Raw genomic sequence first — 24,610 nt, forward strand, 5'->3', positions numbered from 1 at the left:
TCAGGTATACAGGACCGAGGCCGTTTAGGGCTTTAAAGGTCAACACCAACACTTTGAATTGTGCTCGGAAACGTACTGGGAGCCAATGCAGATCTCTCAGGACCGGTGTTATGTGGTCCCGGCGGCCACTCCCAGTCACCAGTCTAGCTGCCGCATTCTGGATTATTATGCATTCTGCCGCAGCGAGCCCAATAATATTATTTCCATGTGGCGCTGAAAATAGTGATCATGGAACTGCCAATGTTACTAATACAGGATTGACCTTTCTAACCTGGAGCCTTAAGTCCTCCTATTGCTGGCAACAGTGGCTAGGTAGCAAAAGCTTCTCTGCCTAATGCATAGCAGGTATTAAGGAAGCGCAGCGATGCAGACTCACAGCAGATTTCGTTATTTAAAGAAGCCAGCGGTTAACGCTGCAATCCAGCTTAAGAAGTCGCCAGCAATCAAAAAGCTAAATCACAACACTGGTTTCTCCCAGCACTGCCCAAAATTAACCCGGTTTTAGAAACTGGCAAACTCAGAGGCTTGTGTTTCCAAAGAAGAGCGGCGGGTTTCTGAAGTTTTAGTTCAAGCTGCCTTGGGATGGCAATCTTGTTCCCAGGCTGCTGTTTATTCAAATGGTTTTGTTTTATCCTGCCTTTTGGAAGGTGTCTCACAGCCAAAACATCTGCAATAAAGATGAAAACATTGGTGAGAACAAGATAAGCAAATAATAATAATAATTAATAGTTAGCTGGTTGTTTAAATTAATCAGCAGTAAGCAAAAGCAAAAAAAAAAAAAAAAAAAACTAGCAAAAGTAGCTAAAGAAGGAAATGCCTTCAAATTCAGAAGAAGAGTGCAGTCTTTTCCTGGCATTTAAAAGCCAACAAGGATTGGGATGGGGAGTTGTAGTGCCATGTTCACTGCTGTGAAGGACCTGCGTTGACTAACCCTTAACCCATGGGTAGGCAAACTAAGGCCCGGGGGCCAGATCCAGCCCAATCGCCTTCTCAATCCGGCCCACGGATGGTCCGGGAATCAGCGTGTTTGTACATGAGTAGAATGTGTCCTTTTATTTGTGGGGCCTGTCTGGTGTTTTTACACGAGTAGGAAGTGTGCTTTTATTTAAAACGCATCTCTGGGTTGTTTGTGGGACTTAGGAATTTGTTCACTTCCCCCCCAAAAAAAAAATATAGTCCGGCCCCCCACAAGGTCTGAGGGAAAGTGGACTGGCCCCCTGCTGAAAAAGTTTGCTGACCCCTGCCTTAACCCCTCACCCCAGCACATAATCTGTGCAGAACCACCAAGGGACAGGACAATGCTAATTACTATGGTATTTATATTGGCCACCCAAAAACAGGGTTCCGGGCAGCTCACTCAAAAAGATAAAATTATCAAATGCTATATTAGAATTACAGTAGTATTAAAACAACTGCAGCATGCAAATAAAAAAATTCCATACGGTCGGTGGGAGTTTTTTAAAATAGTTTTTTTAAGCTAAAAAGAATTTTCAGTCCAGGTCTTAAGATTGTGTGCAGGAAGATGCAGCATACTTGATTGGATTAGTGTCTGCTAGGTGTGATGTGGGTTTCAGATTACACCTTGGATTGCTGGGATGAGGAAACACAAAATGGTGGTTTTCCTATTCTTGAAAATATAGAATACAGCAGTTACCCAGATCTGCCTCCAGTCTCTGCCGTTTCTTTACTGTGCAGAGAGCAGAAGTAAATAGTAACATGGCAGTTTTTATATCAGCAAAACCGGAGATTAATTTTAGGCAGTGATTAGATAAAAAGTCAATAAACCCTTCAAAGGGTGACACCTTCTCTCTAGGTGTTAGGAATCGTCTTTCTCCAGTTCTAGGATTCTATTCTGGAATGGCTGAATTGACATTTTTCCAAGTTATACAAAAACCCAAAGGAAGTCATAAAAAAAAATTGGGTGTCTATGCTGTGATCAAGCAATACTTTATTAGAACCAACCAAAACACACAAAACAATGGGGGAAAAGATTCCTGCACCTGATGACAATTGTGATTCCTTCCTGCTCTACATTTCTATGATTCTATAAGCAAGCTTTTGATGTTCTAAGAGTTGGTCCAGAGGTGTTTTAGGTCTGGTGTGTCAACAAGCTGTTGTGAGTCTTTACTAATGTAAAAAATGGAGTTGTAAGTTATAAAAAGGTTGCAAGTCAATCCTATTTACATAAACTAGTATTTAAAAAATAATAACCCAGAGGGGCGGAGCATCTCCACCCCCATCGTCCAGCCCAGACACTGAGGTCCAGCTCCGAGGGCCTTCTGGCGGTTCCCTCCCTGCGAGAAGCGAAGTTACAGGGAACCAGGCAGAGGGCCTTCTCAGTAGTGGTGCCTGCCCTGTGGAACGCCCTCCCACCAGATGTCAAGGAGATAAACAACTATCTTACTTTTAGAAGATATCTGAATGCAACCCTGTTTCGGGGAGTTTTTAAATGTTTGATGTTTTATCGTGTTTTTAATATTCTGTTGGGAGCCGCCCAGATGGGCAGAGTGTTTATTATTATTATTATTATTATTATTATTATTATTATTATATGAAAATGTTTTCTTCACACAATGGCTTTTGATCCAGTAGATACAAGAGAAGGGGAAGCATTATTATTATTATTATTATTATTACTTGCCAATTACCCCTCATGCTGCAACCTACTCCACTCCCTGAAAGTCTGTTTCAGAGGGTTAGAGAACCCTCCCGAATTGCAGGGAAACTAGTATAAAGGGAAGGGGGTACACACATGCGCATACGCTTGTGGAAACATCTACTGGAATAAAGGCAGCATTGAAACAACAATGGAACATCAGCATTGGATTCCATCCTTCGTGTGTTTGGTGGTTTAACATGCTAGGAAAGGAACTGTGTCCTGCTTATTTGATGCATGTAGCATTCAGTAAGCAGAAAGGACATCAGAAATGCTATGATATCCTTTCTGATTGGAACCTTGACAGCTTGAAGGCCATGTGTGCACTTTTAATAGGAAATGCGACATTAATAATGGATGGTGTATGGCCAAATATGGATATATGTAGAAACCATTGAGCTTCCCAGAGTGCTGCCCGGCATTCTGAATGCATCATTTTTAACTTTGACAAATGTGTGCATTTAGTTTCTTTTTATACTGTAACTTCAGAAATTTCTGTAGCATGAAATCTTCCTCCTCCTCCAGCTTGAAATCTTCCTCCTCCTGTTATATCTCCAGTTACGGTTTTATCCTGAAGAAAATACAATAGAAACCAACATTAAAATCCCCAAAGTTTTAAAGCAGGCATAGGCAAACTTGGCCCTCTAGATGTTTTGCGACTACAACTCCCATCATCCCTAGCTAACAGGACCAGTGGTCAGGGATGATGGGAGTTATAGTCCCAAAACATCTGGAGGACCGAGTTTGCCTATGCCTGTTTTAAAGAGTCTTCCTGCAGGCTAAGGAACTAATCAATGGGAGCGAAGTGCCAGAATCATCAGGCGAGGACAGAGAGCAGAACGGGCATTCACAGGAGGTGCTGCAGAACTCCTTATGTCACTGCTAGTGGCAAAATGCTTAGGTTAGATTCCTTACGCCAGTAATGGAGACCTGGTTCATTTCAGGATTATTTCTGTGACTAGGGATTGCTCAGGCTAAAATTACTTGCACATAGATTTATGTTGTAGTCCAGAAGAGATAAACCAAAGTTTATATATATATATATATATATATATATATATATATATATATATATATATATATATAAAATTCCATCTTGCTGGGCTTGACAAAATCAATTTTTGCTTGTGGTTTGCAAACCTAAAATTACGCAGCCCAGTTTGTGTTCTGAATGAAATCTTTCCATAAAATGAAATTTTACCTTAGAAACCTTGGCAACGGATCTACAGATCTGAAAGTACTTTCATTTTCTTTGCTGCCTTAAGTAGATATGCTCTAAAATAATCTTCAAGGATCGTCTTAGCACAGGTTGAGCAAGTGATTTGTATTTAGGCTTGAGGGGAAAAAATAGCACAAATTATCCCAATATGTGTTGTTCATTCTGTATAGAACAGTTTCACTTGTTTTTGACACAGTCCCCAGATTTTTTTTTTAAAATGGGGAAGGGTATTCAATAAAAAATAATTGTTCAAAATGTGGGGGAGGGTCTACAGTACTATAAAAATGTTTGCCAGAAGTACACAGGTTGTTCCAGCCAAACTCTGGTTTTAATGAAAAGGAAGGTATTTTCTTCAGTACCATGGAGAGCACCTTGCTATCTCAGAAGTCATTGCTAAATAAAGCAAGATTCATACAACAGCAGAGTTGGGACTGTTGCACAATACCATTTTATATATCAAAAACACAGCTGTGGCAGTCATGTTAGGTGCTCCACTTGCAAAATAAAATAAAATAGAGCAGTCAGTAATTTCCTACAAGTACAGATCACTGCTGAATAAATGGTTGACCATTTTGTCCACAATTAAGTTGAATATAAGTTGGACCCTTTTACATTACCCAGTTAAGCTGAGTAAAGAAAGCTGTTTTATGAAAATGGATGCTTACTGTTGGTGCAAAAGGATCTTTTTAAAGGAATCCTGTGAACAAAGCACATAATTATATTGGCATAAGGCAATACACTGATAAAACGCATTATTACACAAAAGGCATAAATATGAAATATTGGACAATTTCAGATAAAGCACAGTGCTAAATTGTGATAAAAGACCGAGTACAAGAAATGTGGGTATGACCTAAATGGCATTTACAGTTGTGGAATCTCAAGGAAAATGAAGTTAATCAGTGAACATCTGCTACCATTTTCAGAACTAGCATACCAGCTAAATACCCAATCAGGAACCATTGTGGTTGTGCTTAGATTAAGTATGAATAATAGTCATTTCCCCTCTTATGTCACCAATGAAACAATATAAAGTGTTGGCATATTGATGTGGGAGGTGGAGATAATAGTTGTTGTTTTTAAAAAATGATAAACCAGACTGAGCCAAATGTTGATGATGGGGATTGTTCATTTTCTGGAATGCTAGCATATGTCATGAAATTAAACCTATATTTAGGGCTTACGCTTGACCTTGCTATGCCATCATGTGTCATCTGCCGTTGGGGCGGGGGCACGGCAGGAATTTTCTCCACTTGGCTGATCATTTGGGTTTTGCCTGCCGCATAGCAAATAGTCACAACTTGTAAGTTGCGGATAGGCTCTGGTTCAGGTAATAGGCAAGGCACGGGACGTGGCCACGCCTATGCAAATGAAGGATATTCTGGTAGAGGAATCTAGGGACTCATTGGTTTGTCGTTCCCTGAAAGGGGTTCGGCCTGCACCCGAGTCCAGGGGACATCAGGGCGGCTGATTGGTACTCCTCCCAGCAGCTGTCCCTGGTGTTCATCCTTGGCTGTCCTAGGAACGTGGCTCTGGGACAGCGCTGCCTGCAACGGTGCAGGGAGCTAGTGGAACCAGAACATATGCAACCACTCACTTGGTTGTAATCAATAAAGTTGTGGCCTAAATTTCTGCCAAAAACCAAACCAAATATCTGACTGTGGTGTGAATTTATTTGGCGAAAGGTAGAAGGTCTAAACACGCAATTAAAATTTGTAAAGAGAAAGAAAGAAAAAGAACTAGCATCCAACAACTGCATGTTCCATCAGAGGGCATTGTCTGAGCCACAAAAGCTGGTGGAGTCATGTGATTGTCTTACGTATATAGTTGGCTGAAAAAGAAGCAATTAAGTTACGTTGAATCTTTCTGTGTGATTTTATAACTATATTGTTCTTCGTATGAGTGTCAGTTATCGTTGACATGTTACAGATAATGTACCATGTATTTAAGCAGTGGCTTAAACATAGATTGCATTGCCCCTTGAAGGCATTTGCTATCCTCTGTGAATTTGGAATGAACAGTCAAAATCAGAATTGAAATATTGACTTGTCCTCACAACATCATTTAGAGCAGGTATGGTATGTCCAACAGGTAGATCACAATCTACTGGTAGATCTCAGGGTGCTCCTGGTAGATCCTGGTCAATCTCTGGCCCCTCAGCGATGTGTGTGTGTGTGTGTGTGTGTGTATGCTCACTATTTTTGGCTTCCCCCAAAAATCTCAACAACTGCCTTCCTTTAAAAAAACTACAACTTTGGCAGATCACTGCCAGTTTTTTTTTTATACTGTGAGTAGATTGCAGTCTATTGGGAGTTGGAGTTCCCTGATTTAGAGGCATGCCACTACAGTTTTTCCTATACACCGATGGGTGGTGGAAGAGTCCTGAGACTCAGAAATGTGCCACGCTGAGAAAAGTTCATGGCTGATGTGAGATCTTCAGTCTCTCAAGTTGTTGATCTTAACATCACATCACTATAATGGTTGTAACGCTGGCACTGCCTTTACTAGAACAAAAACAGCTTTTTTGTTTTTTTTGCTAATGAAGTTTTCACATTGATTTCTGCACCTCAGCACATTAATGATACAGTGGTACCTCTGGTTAAGTACTTAATTCGTTCCGGAGGTCCGTTCTTAACCTGAAAATGTTCTTAACCTGAAGCACCACTTTAGCTAATGGGGCATCCTGCTGCATGATTTCTGTTCTTATCCTGAAGCAAAATTCTTAACCTGAAGCGTTATTTCTGGGTTAGCGGAGTTCTTAACCTGAAGCGTATGTAACCCGAGGTACCACTGTACTCTAATATCTTATGCCAATGAATCAACCAGTCGTACAGCTTCCAAAGTGAGGCTCTTGATCCAGCTACCGCTCCCCAAAAGCCTGGCATTCTAACTTGGCAAGTTTGCTTATATTTTGACATATTTTAGGGTAAATCGACATCATGAACTTGAACTGTTTAAGCCTGGGATCCTGTGCACATTCCCCCTAGAATAAGCACCATTTAATTCCTTGGAACTTGCTTCTAAGCATATGTGTAAGATTACAGCTTACAATTTTATGAACACTTTCCTGGTGTATGCTTTATTGGATAGAATGGGATTGACTTTTGAAAAAAAAATGCATAGGATTTCACTGTGAAACCAGGATAGATAGATAGATAGATAGATAGATAGATAGATAGATGATACAGTAGTTTTCTGCTGATACTCAAAATACTTCATTTATGCAGTACTCTAATACTAAGGGACGTGGGTTGCGCTGTGGTCTAAGCACTGAGCCTCTTGGGCTTGCCGATCAGAAGGTCGACAGTTCGAATCCCCGTGATGGGATGAGCTCCTGTTGCTCTGTCCCAGCTTCTGTCAACCTAACAGTTTGAAATCACGCCAAAAAAGTGCAAGTAGATAAATAGGTACTGCTACGGCGGGAAGGTAAACGGAGTTTCCGTGCACTGCTCTGGTTCGCCAGAAGCAGCTTAGTCATGCTGGCCTCATGACCTGGAAAAACGGTCTGCGGACAAACGCTGGCTTCCCTCAGCCTGTAAAGCGAGATGAGCGCCGCAACCCCAGAGTTGTCTGTGACTGGACTTAACTGTCAGGGGTCCTTTACCTTTACCTTTTACCTAATACTAAGGTCCCCTCCCAAATTACAGTTCCTGGTTTATCTCCTTTTTGGTAGAGAGTCTATATACTCTCTTCTATTGAATTGCAGTAGATTTATTCTCTCCTGTGTGTTCTGCATTCATTGAATTGTCTCTTTGCACTAAAGTACCGGTTTATAATCAGTGTTGGGATTTGGTTAGAGATAGAGGATGCCACAAGAAAGAGGAAGGAGCAAGGAAAATGAAAGGGTGGCCTTTTGATTTAATTCTTGAATATTTAATATCAATAAACAGCTAGTGGCTGTTTTTTTTAAAAAAAAAAACTATTTTGAAGGCACCAACATCCATAGAGGCTGTATACCTTTTCTCATCTCAGTTCTTTGCAGAAACAAGGTGTGCCTGCTCCCTCTCTTCCTAAGAATAGGTCTCAATCGATATTGTGAGTCTTCCTTATCTGCACAATGAAAGGCATTCTCTGTCAAATGCAGGAAGAGATTTCAAACGATTTCCAGTTTCTCAGCTCTGCAAGTAATGTCAAGATTAGAAGTTTCCTCCCCAAAACTAGTTAAGCTTTTTAAAATAATAGCCGCTTCTCTTGGTTAAATCTTGCGAAAGCACAATGACCCCTGCAGTCATGTGCCCTGTTACCCATCAGATTTCACGGTCCTGGCATGTTTTCACACAATGCAGGCATGACCTTGGGATCTAGGAATCACTTACCGTATATACTCGAGTATAAGTCGACCCAAATATAAGCCGAGGCACCTAATTTCCCTACAAAAATGTGGGAAAGCTTATTGACTCAAGTATAAGCCAGTTCACCTTTGCCACTGTGGTAGAGGAGGAACGAGCAGCCCAAAGCAGCCCTTTGGGCTGCTCCTTCCTCTTCCTCCTTTGCTGCTGTGGAGCTCACCCCGTCACAGGGTTTCGAACCACCATTCTTCTGATCAGCAAGCCCTAGGGCTCTGTGGTTTAACTCACAGCGCAATGTTCCCTTGTGTTATACAGAGAAGGCTGGGATCCTGTCCTGTTTAAGCAGGAGCCAGGGAAAGTGAGCACCTGTGGGGTTTTAATACTTCCTTAACTGATAGGCTTTCTGCCTTCTGGGGTCTAAAGTTTGCATTTATGTGAGCAGTTCAGGAATGGAACAAGCTGCCTGGGGAGAGTAAAGAACCGCCGTTCTTGTACACTTCTTAAGGAATGGTTGACTTGAGTATAAGCCGAGGGCAGCTTTTAAAGCACAAAAAGTGTGCTGAAAAACTCAAGTATATACGGTATGTTGTTGGCATCCGTCGTATCTCGAGAGACAGTGGGGTGAAGTCAAACCGCTGCATTAACAGCACTGAAGAGTGGTATCCGGTGTGATGCAGAAAGATTTTCCCTTGCTGTGCTCCCCACTTCAGCCCTCCTGTGCCCCCCTCCCAAACGGCACCACTCCAAAGAAGATGTGTGGAAGCAAGCAGAGGGAAGGAGAGGACAGTGGCATGCCGTGGGATATGTGGTAGTCTTTTCTGCTAGCTGCAGGCAGGCACAACTAGACTACCACTCTGTAAGTCTCAGCTGTGGTGTGCATGTGTTGCCCATATGCAAACCCTCTTGATCTTTCCCCATTATAATTGTTCTGTGCCCATTATAATCCTTCTCAGCTGAGAACAAGATAAGGAATCATGTTTTTGATGGCGAGGAAATAAAATATTAATTGTTTGCCCAATAATTAGAAAAAAACACAGAATTTGCATGCCTTTACTGCAGCATATCTCTGGTCTGGGGTTACTGGGAGGTCAGAGGGGAGGCAATGTGTTGTAAAAGAAGTGTTCCCAGATATGTTTCATGTCTTCTATCTATTGTGGAGTGGGGGACAATGTAAAAAATGGGTTTGTGATATACATCTTTGTTGTAATACTCTTTCTATTTAGGTGAGCTCCAGAGATGTCACTTAATAATGTTGGTTCCAGATAAGATCATCTCTGGTAGCAAAGCATGGTTTCACATGAATGTGTCATTCTTAGATGCTGGCAGCACTTAAGCACATGCAAGCACATGTTTTTAAAACCTCCCTGGACACGAGTAGGAGATGTCTTCTCTCAGTCAAGGATGTTTATTAATTTAAACACAAGAATGTTCTGTCCCCTGAAGAGTACAGGTGTCACACACACACAAATGGATGTGTGTGCCATCTAGATCTAAATTTCTCTAGTCAGAAATACTGTGCCAGCATTAACTTGATATATTGGAGAAGTATGCAAAGGGCATTCTAAAATGGCCTGCCTCTTATTTGAACAGTCAAGGTCAACCCAATAGCCTAATAATTTTATTTTGCAGGCTGGTTCTGTTGTTAGGTGCTATTTGTCATGCAACAACATCAAAACCTTTCGAGCTCCTTGATGTTGCGTTTTGGCTGGTGCATATTTGTGTTGAGCTGAACTATCCCTTTATTACATGGAAGATTTTATGAGTGCTGTTAGCATGGGACCCTGGACCTTAGCACCTGAGCAAAAAGCACTCCACTCCACAGCAGGTAGCAGGTATTGTACTATTATTGAAATTAGTTATGTTCTGTGATTTCTCTATGAGCAGAATTCATCTAAGTTGTAGCAGGTGAGGAATGAGGTCCGTTGCTGCAGTGGGATTTCCCCCTGCATGCCCCCTTGCACCCCCTAAATCTGCTCTGGAAGGGGCCCACGGGGGGCACATGGACTTCTTTCCTATGTTGAATTCCACCATATAATTGGTAAATGAGAAAGCGGTTAATCTCTTAAAGACTCGAGGAAAAAATATCTTTGCAAAATGTATTTTCACTAGACCAGTTTTGATACAGGTGCTCAAAACTGTGTTCACTTAACACATGCATCAAATCTGGGGATGGGGATGTAAGGACAAGCATGCAAATTGCGTCCCCTGTCACTATTCAGGTCACCTTCCAACTTCTGTCAGATGACTTTCTGAAGTGGAGAGCCTTCTATACCTGTGAAAAATCATGTTAGAACATTTTAGATTTATTTTCCTGGCTCTTAAAACATCTAGGGAGCGTCTACAAGTGCAGGAGTCTCCCTGCTTCAGACGGTTGTCTTCCGTGAGCTGTTGATGGAGCAGAGCTATGTGCCCTGCAGCCTCCTAGCCTGTTAAATAAACACAGGTCTGAATGCCTGTGAAGGACTAGTGTGATCGTGATGCATAATGCACAGGAGTTAATTAGTGTCTTACAGTGAAAAATTGTTTGTGAGCAGGGGTGGGTAGGACAGAGACAGAGGAGGGGACTCTAAAAGACGGGCCAGGGGCAGTCAATTCTGTTCAACAGGATATACTTTTTTATTGCAGGACAATTTTACATCTAGAGAGTTTATCCTGAAGGTCTGCATGTAGATATCTTGTATAGATCAGATTATGGGTTTTTTTTAAAAAAAGAAAATGATATATCCTAAACTTCAAATGTTAAGGATTCTGAAAAGAGAAGCAATAAAGTATACCTGGGGGGTGGGATATATTTATTCAGGTTCTTTTATCTCCACTCTTTTTGTTTTGATTTGATTTTTTTGCTTTTTTTAACCAAAGAATGCATATTTAGAACCAGTTCTGGAGCTAGGAAAGTTTGCAGAGGACAAGAGAGGTGAAAGATGAGGTGGGGTCTCGAGTAGAGACCTTCTGGATCAGGACAGCAACTGCTGGCCATTGGTCCCCCCTGAACTTGATGCATCACAGTGCTAGAGAAAGTTGTGTCCCACATGTGCTGTAGATCAAGAGAAAGACAGATGTATGAGATTAGTTTGATTTCGTGCCAAATCCTACTTATCTTTGTGTGTGTGTGTGTGTAACACAGCTGGTTTAGCAAGCCATAAAGTACATTTGGCAAGAGTGATTTGGACGTTCTAATCATATTACTTATAAATGCGAGTTTATTGTAGTTCTTTATTAAGTACATATTTTTTTTCATTTGCTGAATAAACTTGTTCCACTGCCCAGAACTGAAAGTCTTTAATGTCATAAACATATTCCAAGAAATGACTCACCAAAGGGGTGCCAATCTTCTGGTTCCTAATGTTACCCAGATGCTCCTCTCTTCTTATTTTGAGCATCCTTCTAGTTTGACCTACATGGATTCTTTTTGCATGGACATTGAATGATGTATATTGCATTGTTAGTGATTTAGTAAATGATTCCAAAGGGTAAACATTGTGTGAGTCATTTCTTGGAATATGGGCATGAAATTAGACAATGGATTTTGAAATTAAGCAACAGCCCCTCAAGGCTTGAATGAACTACGTTTTTTTTGTCTTCTTTTAGCCTAAATGACATACTCATTGATTTACATTATATAATTTCCCACAACATTGTACATTGATGAACAATTGTTATTTTTAATGAGTTTTTTGTTTTTTAGATTAGCCCTTGATGAAGGCCTCCTGGCCAAAATGTGGTGGACATTCTTCATAAATAAAGTTACCATTATTCTTCCAGCATCTTTGACATTCATTTCTCCCATGGTCTTTCAGATGCTTCCAGATTTTGGTGCAATGTGAAGCAAGGATTAGAATTCCTTTTCAATCATAAGCATATTCAAACTAATGCAAGGCAAATAAATTGCAGGTGAAAAGCTCCAAAGTTACATGGAAATTCATGCACATTAGAGTTTATCAGACATCTTAGGTTGCAGAGAAGTGTTATTGATAGTTGCTTCCTCACTTCAGAGATCCCTTCTTTTTAGAGGTTCAGGCAGAATTGGCTACATTTCAAAAGTTACTTAAGACACTGGGATACATATATCCTTTTCCATCTTACCTTTTTTTTTTTTTTGGATGGTGGAATCGTTCTTAACATTTTAAAAAACTTGGCTTTGTTTTCTTCTATTTTTTAAAAAAACGCTCTTCAGAAAGGTCTAAATCGTATGCATTTTCCACTAAATGAACTTCATTTGCCATTAAAGCTGACCTCTTCAGAAAGCGCCATTTTTGTTCCTAGGCTCTTTTTGTAACTTGAGCGAGCATTGTAGGTATTTTCCCCTGCTCGTGTTACGTTTTGTCATGGAAACAGACCTTCTCTGTTTGCTTCTAGCTGCAAAAATAATAATAATGACAAAACGTCGTTTCATTCACTAGTGAGGCAGTTCTCTTCACCTTTGGATGTAATTAAAATGCTTTTGCCAGGCTTGGAAGAAGGGAATAAATTCACTAAAACTGTGAATTTTATGTAAGCAGCAGCAGCAGCAACTAGGTGTTCTCTGGATGCGTTATTGCTACCTCTTCCAAATCAAACATTTACAAGACCGTATATGGATATATTATAATGCACACATACGGAGAGACTTTTGGCCGAGTCAGCCTAATGGTACATGCAACCTTACATTGCCTACCTTACACCTTGTATGTCAGTGGTTATTTACAACCCTGATACTGTTTCCAGCCACCCCAATTTCTGCTGAGTGGTAGAAAGATCCCAGGAGGCTCTAGTGCTTAACCAGGGCTGTGTTTCCTTCAGAAAATGAAGGCACATCAGAGGCTATAGTGTCTTCGTGAAATATGGTTTATTTGCACATATTTACAGCCTAAAGCCTTCAGTGTAGGGGGTGCGGAACATTACACCTCAAGCGTCCTCTTGTTGCTTCTTGCATAGCTTCAGGCAGCTTGGGTCCAGAGAAGAAGCCAGCCATTCTCCCAAGCCTCTCGGTGCATCCTCTCCCATCCAGTGTGCATGGAGTTCTGCCCAGTTCCTGCTTCTTCTTCCCCAAAACCCTTACATCAGGGGTCAGCAGACTTTTTCAGCAGGGGGCCGATCCACTGTCCCTCAGACCTTGTGGGGGGCTGGACTATATTTGAGGGGGGATGAAAGAATTCCTGTGCCCCACAAATAACCCAGAGATGCATTTTAAATAAAAGCACACATTCTACTCATGTAAAAACATGCTGATTCCTGGACCGTCCGCAGGCCAGATTTAGAAGGTGATTGGGCTGGATCCAAACCCCGGGCCTTAGTTTGCCTACCCATGACTTACATCATCACCCACTGTAACCCTGGTAAACTCCCCTTCTGTGCCCGTCTTCTGTTTTGTTCATGACTTGCATGAGCGGGTTAATGGCTGGCCATTTCAGCCTTTGTTCTTAATTACTTATCCCCAGCTAGCTGTGTCAATCTGGCATGACTTAACTCAGCAGTGTTCGGCACAGTTTTAGCCAAACCTTTTATTAAGTCTAACTTCTGCCAGTTTCAGAAATTGTGGGTTACTTGCACCCACAGACACTGGTAACCAAAACCTGTAACGATATTTTCTTAGATACGTCATCTTTGTTGTTGTTGTTGTTGTTTAGTCGTGTCCGACTCTTCATGACCCCATGGACCAGAGCATGCCAGGCATGCCTATCCTTCACTGCCTCCCACAGTTTGGTCAAACTCATGTTAGTAGCTTTGAGAACACCATCCAACCATCTCATCCTCTGTCGTCCCCTTCTCCTTGTGCCCTCCATCTTCCCCAACATCAGGGTCTTTTCCAGGGAGTCTTCTCTTCTCATGAAGTGGCCAAAGTCTTGGAGCCTCAGCTTTAGGATCTGTCCTTCCAGTGAGCACTCAGGGCTGATTTCCTTCAGAATGGATAGGTTTGATCTTCTTGCAGCCCATGGGACTCTCAAGGGTCTCCTCCAGCACCATAATTCAAAAGCATCATTTCTTCTGCGACCAGCCTTCTTTGTGGTCCTGCTTACATATCCTTAAATGTAAGTTTGGTTGCATAGCGTACACAAGCATATTTGATTCGCCCAACTGATTTCAAGCAAGTATACTTATAATCACAGCAAGTATTTCAGTTGGAGTGGTACTTGTGGAGAATCATTTATTCATAGCAGTTCTTTGAAATGGGCATCTCAACAACTTTTCCAGTAGAAGAATCACACAGCATGACAAGTTACCAATACTGTAAAAACTAGCAGGACATTTTTATTTTATAAAGAAAATGAGCACTTCTATTGTTGTTGGGTTATAGATAGATAGATAGATAGATAGATAGATAGATATAGATATAGACATGGATCACAACCATTTTTATTATTATTTAGTGGCTTCAGCTCTTAATTTTGTCATATTTGGAATAGTAGAAGTGATTTCATCCCAGCCTGAGCTGAACAAAGGGAGAAGTGTGGTGCTAAATACCGGTAGGTTTTTTGGACTCATACCAAAATACAATGTGCTTTATTTGGCTACCCTAATAGGTTATAATAAGGTTTAAGGATTGCTACTCCCACAAGCCCTTTTGAGCTTATAATATATTTGCTCTCAGAGACTTTAGTCCTTATCCACCAAACACTTGTTCAGAGAAGTAAAGCTCCTCTATATGTTTTGTCAACTTAGGAGAAACTTGGCTTAGAAGGTTTGCAAAATTGCACGAAATCATATTCCATCTTGTAAGAACAGTTTTGCCCAAATCCTGATTCAGAGGAGTGTGGGAATCAGATCTGAGTGGGAGACCTCAAAGACCATCTGGGACAAGCAGCCAGCCACTTAAAACAACTTTGGCTAGAATTAAAAGAGTCCATACTCAAACTTGTGCATAGTTGGCGTCTCATCCTAGTAAAGGTACATTATATGAACTGATCTTCAGCATAATTATGTTGGCAGCGTTATAATTTAGAGGCTCTCTAATATGTTTGTGGTGGGGTCATAAAGTTTTTCAGGTAAAGATTTTGGGGAGATTTCAGAAATTGTTCCCACTAATCTATCTTTAGCACATCTCTCATTATATGACAGCAAAGCAATATTGATCATACATGATGACTCATTGATACTTCTCCTGGCAGCAGTAATAATGGAAGTGGTGAGATACTAGAAGCTGAACACTGGATCTCCATTAGAGGGGTGAATTTAAAAGAATCTAGATTTTTTGTCTGAAAAGGTTACCTAAGGGGCTTGGTCAAACAGTGTAACTTTCTGAAGACTCCATTTCTGTCAAATGTTACTAAAGGATCTGACCCCCCCCCCCAAGACCACCAACAAATCTCTTTCTGTGGAGATAATTTACCTTGGACATTTTGGTAGCAAAATTAAACACCAAAAAGACTAGGGTTAGAATATGCATTCCTTTGAAACTTGTATGACGAAAATGATTTGCTAAACTTGTTTGTATTTTGCAATGTTAATTGTGCTGTTTAAAACAAAATAAAAATATTTGTTCAGCTAGTCAGAATAGGCAGTAAGCTTTGTACCACATTGTTGCATCATCTCCATCCTGTATGAGGCGGGGGGGGAGAGAAGTTTGCCCCCCACAACAGGTCAGGTCACCATGTGCCAGTTAACCTAGAATAGCTTGATAACGGAGATGAAGGTAAAGAGACTGTTTTCTTTTTGTGTTTGGAAGCTCACAGTCGTACAGGTAAAGTGCCAGGAATAATTAGAAGAGAGAATGCTGCAGCCCCCAGTAGGTGCTGAACGCTTTATCTATAATGAAGAACTTGCTGTTCAGGTTTTGTGCCGGTCCGTTCTGATTAACTGGCAAGCGAGCTGCCCTTATAGTGCGTTCTCATGGTAGCGGCAATGCTGTCTTTCTGAATAATCGTCACAAGGACGTAATATGAATTAGTACTGTGTTAGTACGAAAGATCGTGTCCAACAAGTCAGGTTGCAGCCTTGCTGCATAATTTGTTTGACTTCTATATTGTTTGCGCGGACAGGCGGAGTCCCCCAAACCCCAGGCGACCCCTGAGCGGAATAATGACACAAGACAACGTGCTATGGGATTAAAATTGGCCAGAACTTTATTAAGATTCAGATGTAGGGAGACCTTGGCTCAGGCATTGGGCGTTTATCCTTCGCAGGCCCCAGCCGGGGATCTGGGAAACTGCAGGGTTATCCAAAATGTGTGGGGATTGGGCTAGCTCTGGGGAACATATGTTCAAGCAGATAGCCCACCCCCCGTTTGCCGCCACTGGTGGGGGAGAGCAATGACAACCTCTCGGCGTATGGACAATGCCTCCCCCCAATACCCCTTTAACGGGGAACCCTGTTATCACCGCCACACTGGGGGTGCGGAGTCACTGCCCCACACCCCCACACCCCATTTAGGAAGATGACTAAAGGATTCCACCCAAGGCCTGAAACCGCCAAAGTTGTGACAAATTGCTATGGGAAAGGCGAAACCTGCCAATGCAGGGAAATTCCTTTCCGGCCCTTCAACAGCGGCCTTGGCATAGCAGCGCCTGATTGCCTGATTGCCTGTGGAAAAAAGGTTAACCTGTAAAGTAAACGTTATTTGAGGGAGTGGAGGGTGGGAGAAGCCCTGGAGCCCGACTGCTGCTTCTCAGGTAAGCTACACTCTCTATTGTGTGGGCTGGGCAGTCCCTCCCCTTACCTGGCCAATCCCTTGGCTACACCTCCCCCAGGCGGGATTGGACAGTTAGCTGGGTAGGCGGAAACCCCAGGTGTCCCTTCTGGGGGAGGGCGCAGCCAACCGAACTACCAGGTGTCCTCCAGGAATTCAGGGGGCTACATGTGACCACGCAAACGTCACCCCCCTTTTTATGTGGGGAGCGGCCATTGTCTCGCCTCTGTTTGGGGGCAATTCTTACGTGTCCAACATCTCAGTCCCAAATCTGTTTACTTGGAGCTATTTGTCCCATTGATTCTCAGTGCAATACTCAGGTCAGGCTCTCAGACTTCCATCCTTATCATAAGCCCACTTCCTTGGATATTGGGGGTGCTGCTTCTAAGTAAATCTGTTTAGGAACTCGAGAGACCATGCAGCTATAATCCTACACATACACACAACTTATATTTAATGATTTAATGCTTTGCTATTGTTCGCCACTCTGGAAATACTTTGTAATACTGTGCCAAGAACACTTTTTGAAAAGAAATGTGTGTGTGTTGGAGGAAATCATAGCACTATGGCAATAGTTCTGCCAGCACAAGCTTTTCAGCTTGCCAGGTAGAACTGTCCCCCCTTCCCCCACATGCTGTTCTCAGTGATCTCCTGACACCCCCCCAGCCAGTTTTGCAGGGGTGTGGGGTGGGGAGAAGAGTGCAGAAAGCCCCACTGTGCTAACATCGCGCTCTTGGTCTCTTATGATGATGATGATAATAATAATAATAATAATAATAATAATAATAATAATAATAGCACAGCTCTGTTCACCGCTGCCGTCTCGTATCAAATCCAAATATAGGTTTGAAAAGTATTACTTGTAGATAACACCACTCCTTCTTCACTGAGCACAGGTGTCAATCATCATGTAGTCAAAATGGCACCAACCGCACATAAGAGGAAGGTGTTAAGAGGCTCAGAAGAACCCCAAGATATGTAGTAATGCCAAAAAAAATCTTTAGGAACCCCTTCCCCCCAAACAGCTCATTGAGGACTCAGTTGGCACAGAATGCTGCCTGGAAGGAAAAATGGAAAACCAGGAATCAAGTATTATGGGAAATGGAGGAATCCTGAAAATGGACATCTTGGGCAGATTCCATTGGCTTCCCGTTTCCAAATTTCAGGGGGTAGGAGATGATCCTTACGTAAGACAAAACAGCTCCATCCACACACAAGAGAGCAGGTACTGTTTGGTTTGGGGGAACCCAGAGATTTCAAAAAGTACAAGGAATATTGAGGGGGGGGGTTATCTAATGGGGAGGAACCCGAAACAATCCATTGAGGACTGAGCAGGGTCAGCAGCCCTGAAGTGCTGAATCAGTTGGAAATGCAAACAGAGCAGGGAATGCAATGGAATGCAATGGGATGGGATGGGATGGGATGGTGAGGAGAGTTGTGATGAAGCAGGAGAGGCTAGCTGAAAGAACAAGGAGGAAGCCCAGAGAAAGTGGAAGGTAGGCACTCATACCTTGGTCTTTTCCACTATTATCCTTCCCTTTACTCCTTTTGGAGAAATTAGCAGGAGGATGGAGAAAGACAACAAGATATAAAAAGGGCAGAGAGGACCTGTTTCATTTATTTTCTTTAAAGATTTGTCTATCATTCTTCAAGGGCGCATCCAGGGCAGTGTGTGTGTTTGTGTGTGTGTGTAAACACTGCTTCCAGGGCAGATAGATATAGATATAGATATAGATATAGATATAGATATAGATACAGTGGTTTAAGAACAGCTTAGTTTAACCCGAAAGTAGGTATTTTGGTTTGTGAACTTTGCCTTGGAAGCAGAACACGTTCCGCTTCCTGTTGAGTGTAAATTGAGTCCCCTGCTGCTATGGGAAAGCACACCTTGGTTTAAGAATGCTTTGGTTTATGAATGGACTTCCAGAACGGATTAAGTTCGTAAACCAAGGTACCACTATATATAAAAACACTGCCCTGGAAGCTCCCCTGAAGAATGAGATAGATAGATAGATAGATAGATAGATAGATAGATAGATACACACACACACACACACACGGTAATATACTGATATAGCAAATAACATGTTAAAAATAGAGAAAGACAGGGCAACTGTCTCACTCCTGGGTAGCTCATTTCTTGTTTCATACTGAGAAGTTATTTCTGGCAGGGACAGGAGTAAGAGCTGTCTGTAGAAATCAGTGGAGAAATCCAAAGTGTTAATGTGGTCAGGCTTGGGTTCCACTGTGTCTGCTTGTCACAACCAGGACTACAAAAAAGGAGAGTTCCTGCTCTTTCCAAGCCACTTCTTATTTTGTGCAAGGTTTTAAAAATCGTCATGCGCAAGCAAATTTCAAAGCAAATGCAATTGTAGGTTGCAATTGGCTTATGGCAGCCCTGCAATGTATTTTGAGTGCAGGTCAGGGTTTGATTGCTCTCCTGAAACCCTGCAGTCTAGTCCAGAGGTATTACAGTCCTGCTGCAGGCTGAAGCTGAGAAAGTACAGTACTGTAACATGGAGAAATCCTTCCAATAGTATCCATTGCTCCCCTGTCCCATGATTAGGGTAAGAAAGTGTTATTTATACAGCAACACTGTAGTTGTAGTTCACTGTTACAGAAGTCAGTGTAATTAAAATAAACAGGTGTTGTTGTTTTTAATTGCATTCTGTTTTTCCTTGCTCTGGGAATTTGCTTACAAACTGAAAAATGGGCATATACATCTTAAATAAATACATTTGCACAGGTAAACAGTTCCCCATAGGCTTGACAGGACAATAGGCTGGTTTGTTTGAAGGAAAGTACAGTATGCTGTAGTAAAAATATCATACATCTCCCTCTGTGACTCATATGCTCTGTGTGCTCAGCATACACCTCTGTCGATATAAAATTGTTTCTAAAAACACTGCATTAATAGTTGGGCAGTGGGTTGAAGTCATCAACACTTGATTGAAGCCCAGGAAGCTCTAGAACAAAAGTACCACTTACAGTAGCAATTTGGCAGGATGGTAAATTGTATCTGCAGGTAAGCTCATGAAGAAAATTACCTGTGCATCTACAGCAGAAAAACCCTTTCCCATTTTGACCCCAGTTGACTTTTCCTTGACCATGCCTGATCTAGAGTTTGGCCATGCCTGATCTAGAGTTTCTGCAGATTGAACTTGGAACTCTGTTTTGCCTTCTGCTGCTGAACTATGGAACCTCCAACAATTCCCTAAATATCATATAGAGTTCATTCTTCATAAATGCTGGATCAAAGTGAATACAGTGGTACCTCGGGTTACAGACGCTTCAGGTTACAGACTCCGCTAACCAAGAAATAGTACCTCGGGTTAAGAACTTTGCTTCAGGATGAGAACAGAAATCGCATGGCAGTGGCGCAGTGGCAGCGGGAGGTCCCATTAGCTAAAGTGGTGCTTCAGGTTAAGAATGGTTTCAGGTTAAGAACAGACCTCCAGAATGAATTAAGTACGTAACCAGAGGTACCACCGTATAGGACAGTTGAGCTTGCTTTTATCTTCTCAGAAGGAGTGGTTCTCCTTCTGAGGTCAACTACAAACAAGCTGTATCTATTGGTCTGAGGTGGAAATTGTATTTTATAAATTGTGGGTTCTCTTCCGTACTTTATATCATGTGTATTATTGTTCAGTGTATATCATACTCTGCAATGTTTTGCATCACTAAAACTTACAAATTGGGTTGTGGCTGCCTTCCCTAATAGCTTGTGGCTTGAAATACCAGGAATGTGCTTTTTAAAGTATCTTTGAACAGTTCGGGCATCTCTGGTGCAGGGCCAGCCATGGACGTTTTGCCACCAGAGGCAAAACAGAAAATGCTGCCCTGTCTCCTCCTCCACCTCCTCCTCCTCCTCCTCCTCCTCCTCCTCCTCTGTGCACCCAACGAGCATTAGATGTCAATCAGGCAAAGGCCTGGTTAAAGACGAACTGTTTCTATTTATTATTATTTTTTATACTTGTCCTGTAAAGGCCAAGCTAGATGGGAGGAGACAGGGAGTTAATTGTGTGGATATAGTTATGTGCACTTAAATAAATTTGTAAATAGCATCCATGGGAAGCCTCCAAGTTGTTGGGGATTGGGAAGTGGGACTGCTTTCCCCTGTCCAATCTATTACTTCTCTGAAGCAACTTACATTTTAAGGGAAGTCCTCATTGGTCCTAAATATCAAATACAGATATAGTAGGTATCTAGTCTCTATTTCAAAATGTCAAGGCAATCATCCTTATTTCTTCAAGCAGGCTTACTCTGAGGTGCCCTGTTTTCCATGGCTTTACATAGATGAATGATTCAGATGCATGTGTGTCTAGAATACAATGTCTAGAGTTGCATGACACTGAGATGTGACTCCTTTCTAGAGAATGCGTGTTAGCATTTTCTAGAGAGAGAGAAATTATTGTGCTGTCTTAACACTTTGTTTAACGCTTTCTTTTGAAAACATTTGCATGCTTTACCATCCATTTTACTGTTTTGTTTTGTCTTTTTCCTTTCCACTCATGCAGTCAAATGCCGGGGATGACCAGACACTAACGGTAGGCAGTAGCAAGTGTCTTTTTATATCTAGTCATTTTGATTCTAAAAGACATAATCAGTTTTTTTAATTACATATGTGATAATATAACTGTAAAATTTAGAATTCTAGTGCTAAAACTATTTCTGGGATTTGACTTTTCCATTTTATTTGCATTTTATTGGAAGATGGACACATATACAGAGGGATTCCATCCAACTAAGTTTTATTCAAGTTTTATTCACAGTTGGCCTGTTGAAATTAATGATCCTTAGTTAGGCATGCTCATTAATTTCAATAGGTCTACTGTCAAGTATGGCTTAAGACTGGATACAAGTCAGAGTCTGCCATTTTCCCTTGGCCTGAGTCACCAAGCCACATATTGTAGTTGCTTGCCCCTCTCCTTGCAGTTTTGCAGCCCACAAAGAACCGAGGTGTAGAAGCTGTCCGGCCCAGTTTAGGTGAAGAACTTCACTTTCATTGGCTAACTGGCAGCCAAGGATACATTTCCCTTTCCTTTGATAACTAACTTTCTTCAAATGCCTGTTCTTTCATTCGTGTCACCTCAGTGGATACGGTTTGGTGAATGTGTTTGCCCAGGTCATGCATAGCTCGTCTCTCAGGGCTCATGTGCCTAACCAAACCCCCCTGGTTATAAAAGAATTGCCCGGCAGGTTATTTTTTTCTTTCTTTTTCACCAACTGCGCATATATCTTACAGTCATACATACTGTATTTCCAGAGTTATAATTCCACCTACAAAACTACAGTGAGTCAGAAGAATGAATTGAATATGAATATGGAAATCATGTTAAGCACTTCATTGCTTTTCCATTGGTCTGGTTCACATGTCACTTAAAAGCAGGGGTCAGCAAAGTTTTTGTGGCTTGGGCCGGAGTGTGCGCGCATGCGCAAACGCTATTTCCAACGCTCCTTCTGGCACAGAGGAGGCGTGCGCAGCTTCCTCGCAGCCATTGGGAAGCCGGCCAGCATCGCGAAAGGCGTTCCCCACTCTGTTCCGCGCCGGTTTAGCGTGGTGCACAGGAGCCGACCAAGCAGGCGGCGGGGGTCCCCGAGCAGGCAGCGGGGGTCCATGGGCCGCTTGCGGCCCATGGGCCTTAGGTTGCCTACCCCTGCTTTAGAGCATGGTTGAAATAAAACTATCACACTGTTCAAAAGTTCCAGTTTTCCTCCTTTGGATTCCAAAAAGGAATCAAACCAGACTGGCCACAGTACACATGCAAACCCTCCAAGTGTCCCATTTTTCAAGGGACAATCTCAGAATTCCAGTTTCTGATTTGATACTGGAATGTCCCAGTTGTCCTTTTTCACTCCCCTGCACAAATGGCCACTCCTGCCACAAACCTGTAAGTAAAAGGAAAGAGTTACCTTGGTAGATACCTGGTCTTGTTTAGACCAATTTGGAGCCTTCATTTTCCTCAGTATTTCTGCTGTGGGCTGGAAGAGGCCCATTCTTCCTTGGCCACAACTAACTTGTAATTTGTTCTTAAGATACTGGTGTTTATGAGGCTTATATAACGTGACCCAGGGACGCGGGTGGCGCTGTGGGTTAAACCACAGAGTCTAGGGCTTGCCAATCAGAAGGTCGGCAGTTCGAATCCCTGTGACGGGGTGAGCTCCCGTTGTTCGGTCCCAGGTCCTGCCCACCTAGCAGTTCGAAAGCACGTCAAAGTGCAAGTAGATAAATAGGTACCGCTTTGTCGGGAAGGTAAATGGCGTTTCCGTGCGCTGCTCTGGTTCGCCAGAAGCGGCTTAGTCATGCTGGCCACATGACCCGGAAGCTGTCCGCGGACAAACGCCAGCTCCCTCGGCCTCTAGAGCGAGATGAGCACCGCAACCCCAGAGTCGTCTGCAACTGGACCTAATGGTCAGGGGTACCTTTACCTTTACCTATAACATGACCCAAGGACTGAAAACCTAGTTTTATGTGAAGTATTTAAGACTGTATGATGCCAAATAATATATCTTTGGGTGGCTTCCCATGCTCTGAAGTTTGGGGAGTGATGATCTAATATTGCACTGCATTCCTTAATTAGTCCAAATAGTCCCGATAAACATTTCCGATGTTGATCCTTCATTTATTTTTAACAGCCTCTGAGTTCGTTTAGCAAGCGGGTTAGTCCTGACTGTACGATCTTATTGTGTTATCTAATTATTTTCCTAAAACATGAAAAAAACACCTGCTTTATATACATAGTAGAGAGTAGTCACAGTGTTGTAGCACATGAAGTAAATTTACTTTCCAAACAGGATTCAAATAGTTTCCCCCCCTCTTTCCCCCTTTAGACTAAGCCCCGTCTCCAGCGTGGTGGGAGCTCCGCATCTCTGCACAACAGTCTAATGAGGAACAGCATTTTCCAGCTTATGATCCACACTCTTGATCCACTTGCTGAAGGTATCGCTTCAACTTGTTTTTTTTCTCTGTTGCTTTTCTTTCCCTCTTTTTTAATTTTATTTAAAATTACCTTCGGCAGCTAATGCTTCTTTTCTCCTGTTATCTGCGGTCACAGTTGACAAATGTGTGCTTTCTTTCCATCTCAGTGCGGCTTGCACACATGCAAAAACATCCCATGCACAAACATTGGTTTAAAATCAAATCTTTTAATCAAGGCCCTGCTGAAACAATTCCTCTCCTTCAGAAAAAATAGATGAATGTAGACACAGCTCTGTTTGTGCGTTTTGTGTGTATGCAGCTCTGTGTTTGTGTGAGTTCTTAAGTCTTGGCTTTAGCTTTTCATACAGAATATGTCTTCTGAAATAATGCTTGCATTTCCAAGGCTAAAATTTCTCAAAAAATAAGTAATCATACGTTAGCAAATTATGAGAATATTCTCATAATTTGCTTATTCAAGTGATTGCAAAATTTAAATTGCTCTGTATTAGAAGCACAAGGAATTTGGGTTTCACTTGAAAACTTTTTAATTACATTAAAAAAAATATGTGAACACTCCACATCTCTTTGAAAAGAAGATCTTGGTTTTTTGTCATTTTCAACCAAATGATGTAACGTTCACCAGGCTCAAAGGGAAAGATGCTACTCTTTCATTCCTTACGTTCTAAGCATTACCAAGTCTCCTCTCAGAAAATATTGTCGGAAGCGATTGGGACTCTCTTGACTGTATAAAGCTTTGCAACTGCCACCGGAAGCTTTGCAGCTGCTCAGTTGGAATTACCTTTGCCAGTAATAATCTGTCTGGAGTGTGAAGGTTAGCTTTTAAAAAAGGATTAAGATTCATATCTTTTGTCATCTTACTAAAGAAAAAGCAAACAGACCCCAAGACACCCAACCAAATTGTATA

The 24,610-nt window shown here is 42.0% G+C and overlaps 1 protein-coding gene across 1 annotated transcript in view; it reads left to right on the plus strand.

The window, feature by feature from the left end:
- The first annotated feature begins 21,277 nt into the window (after positions 1-21,277).
- Positions 21,278-24,610, plus strand: part of LOC117061091 (sodium/potassium/calcium exchanger 2-like) — a 30,739-nt gene continuing 27,406 nt past the window's right edge. Inside the window, exons 1-2 of the mRNA XM_033173772.1 lie at positions 21,278-21,313; positions 23,598-23,706. Coding sequence (XP_033029663.1) covers positions 21,278-21,313; positions 23,598-23,706 — 145 coding nt within the window. The remainder of the gene's footprint in view (positions 21,314-23,597; positions 23,707-24,610) is intronic.

This window comes from Lacerta agilis, chromosome 16, assembly GCF_009819535.1.
Source record: "Lacerta agilis isolate rLacAgi1 chromosome 16, rLacAgi1.pri, whole genome shotgun sequence".
Classification (NCBI taxonomy): Eukaryota; Metazoa; Chordata; class Lepidosauria; order Squamata; family Lacertidae; genus Lacerta; species Lacerta agilis.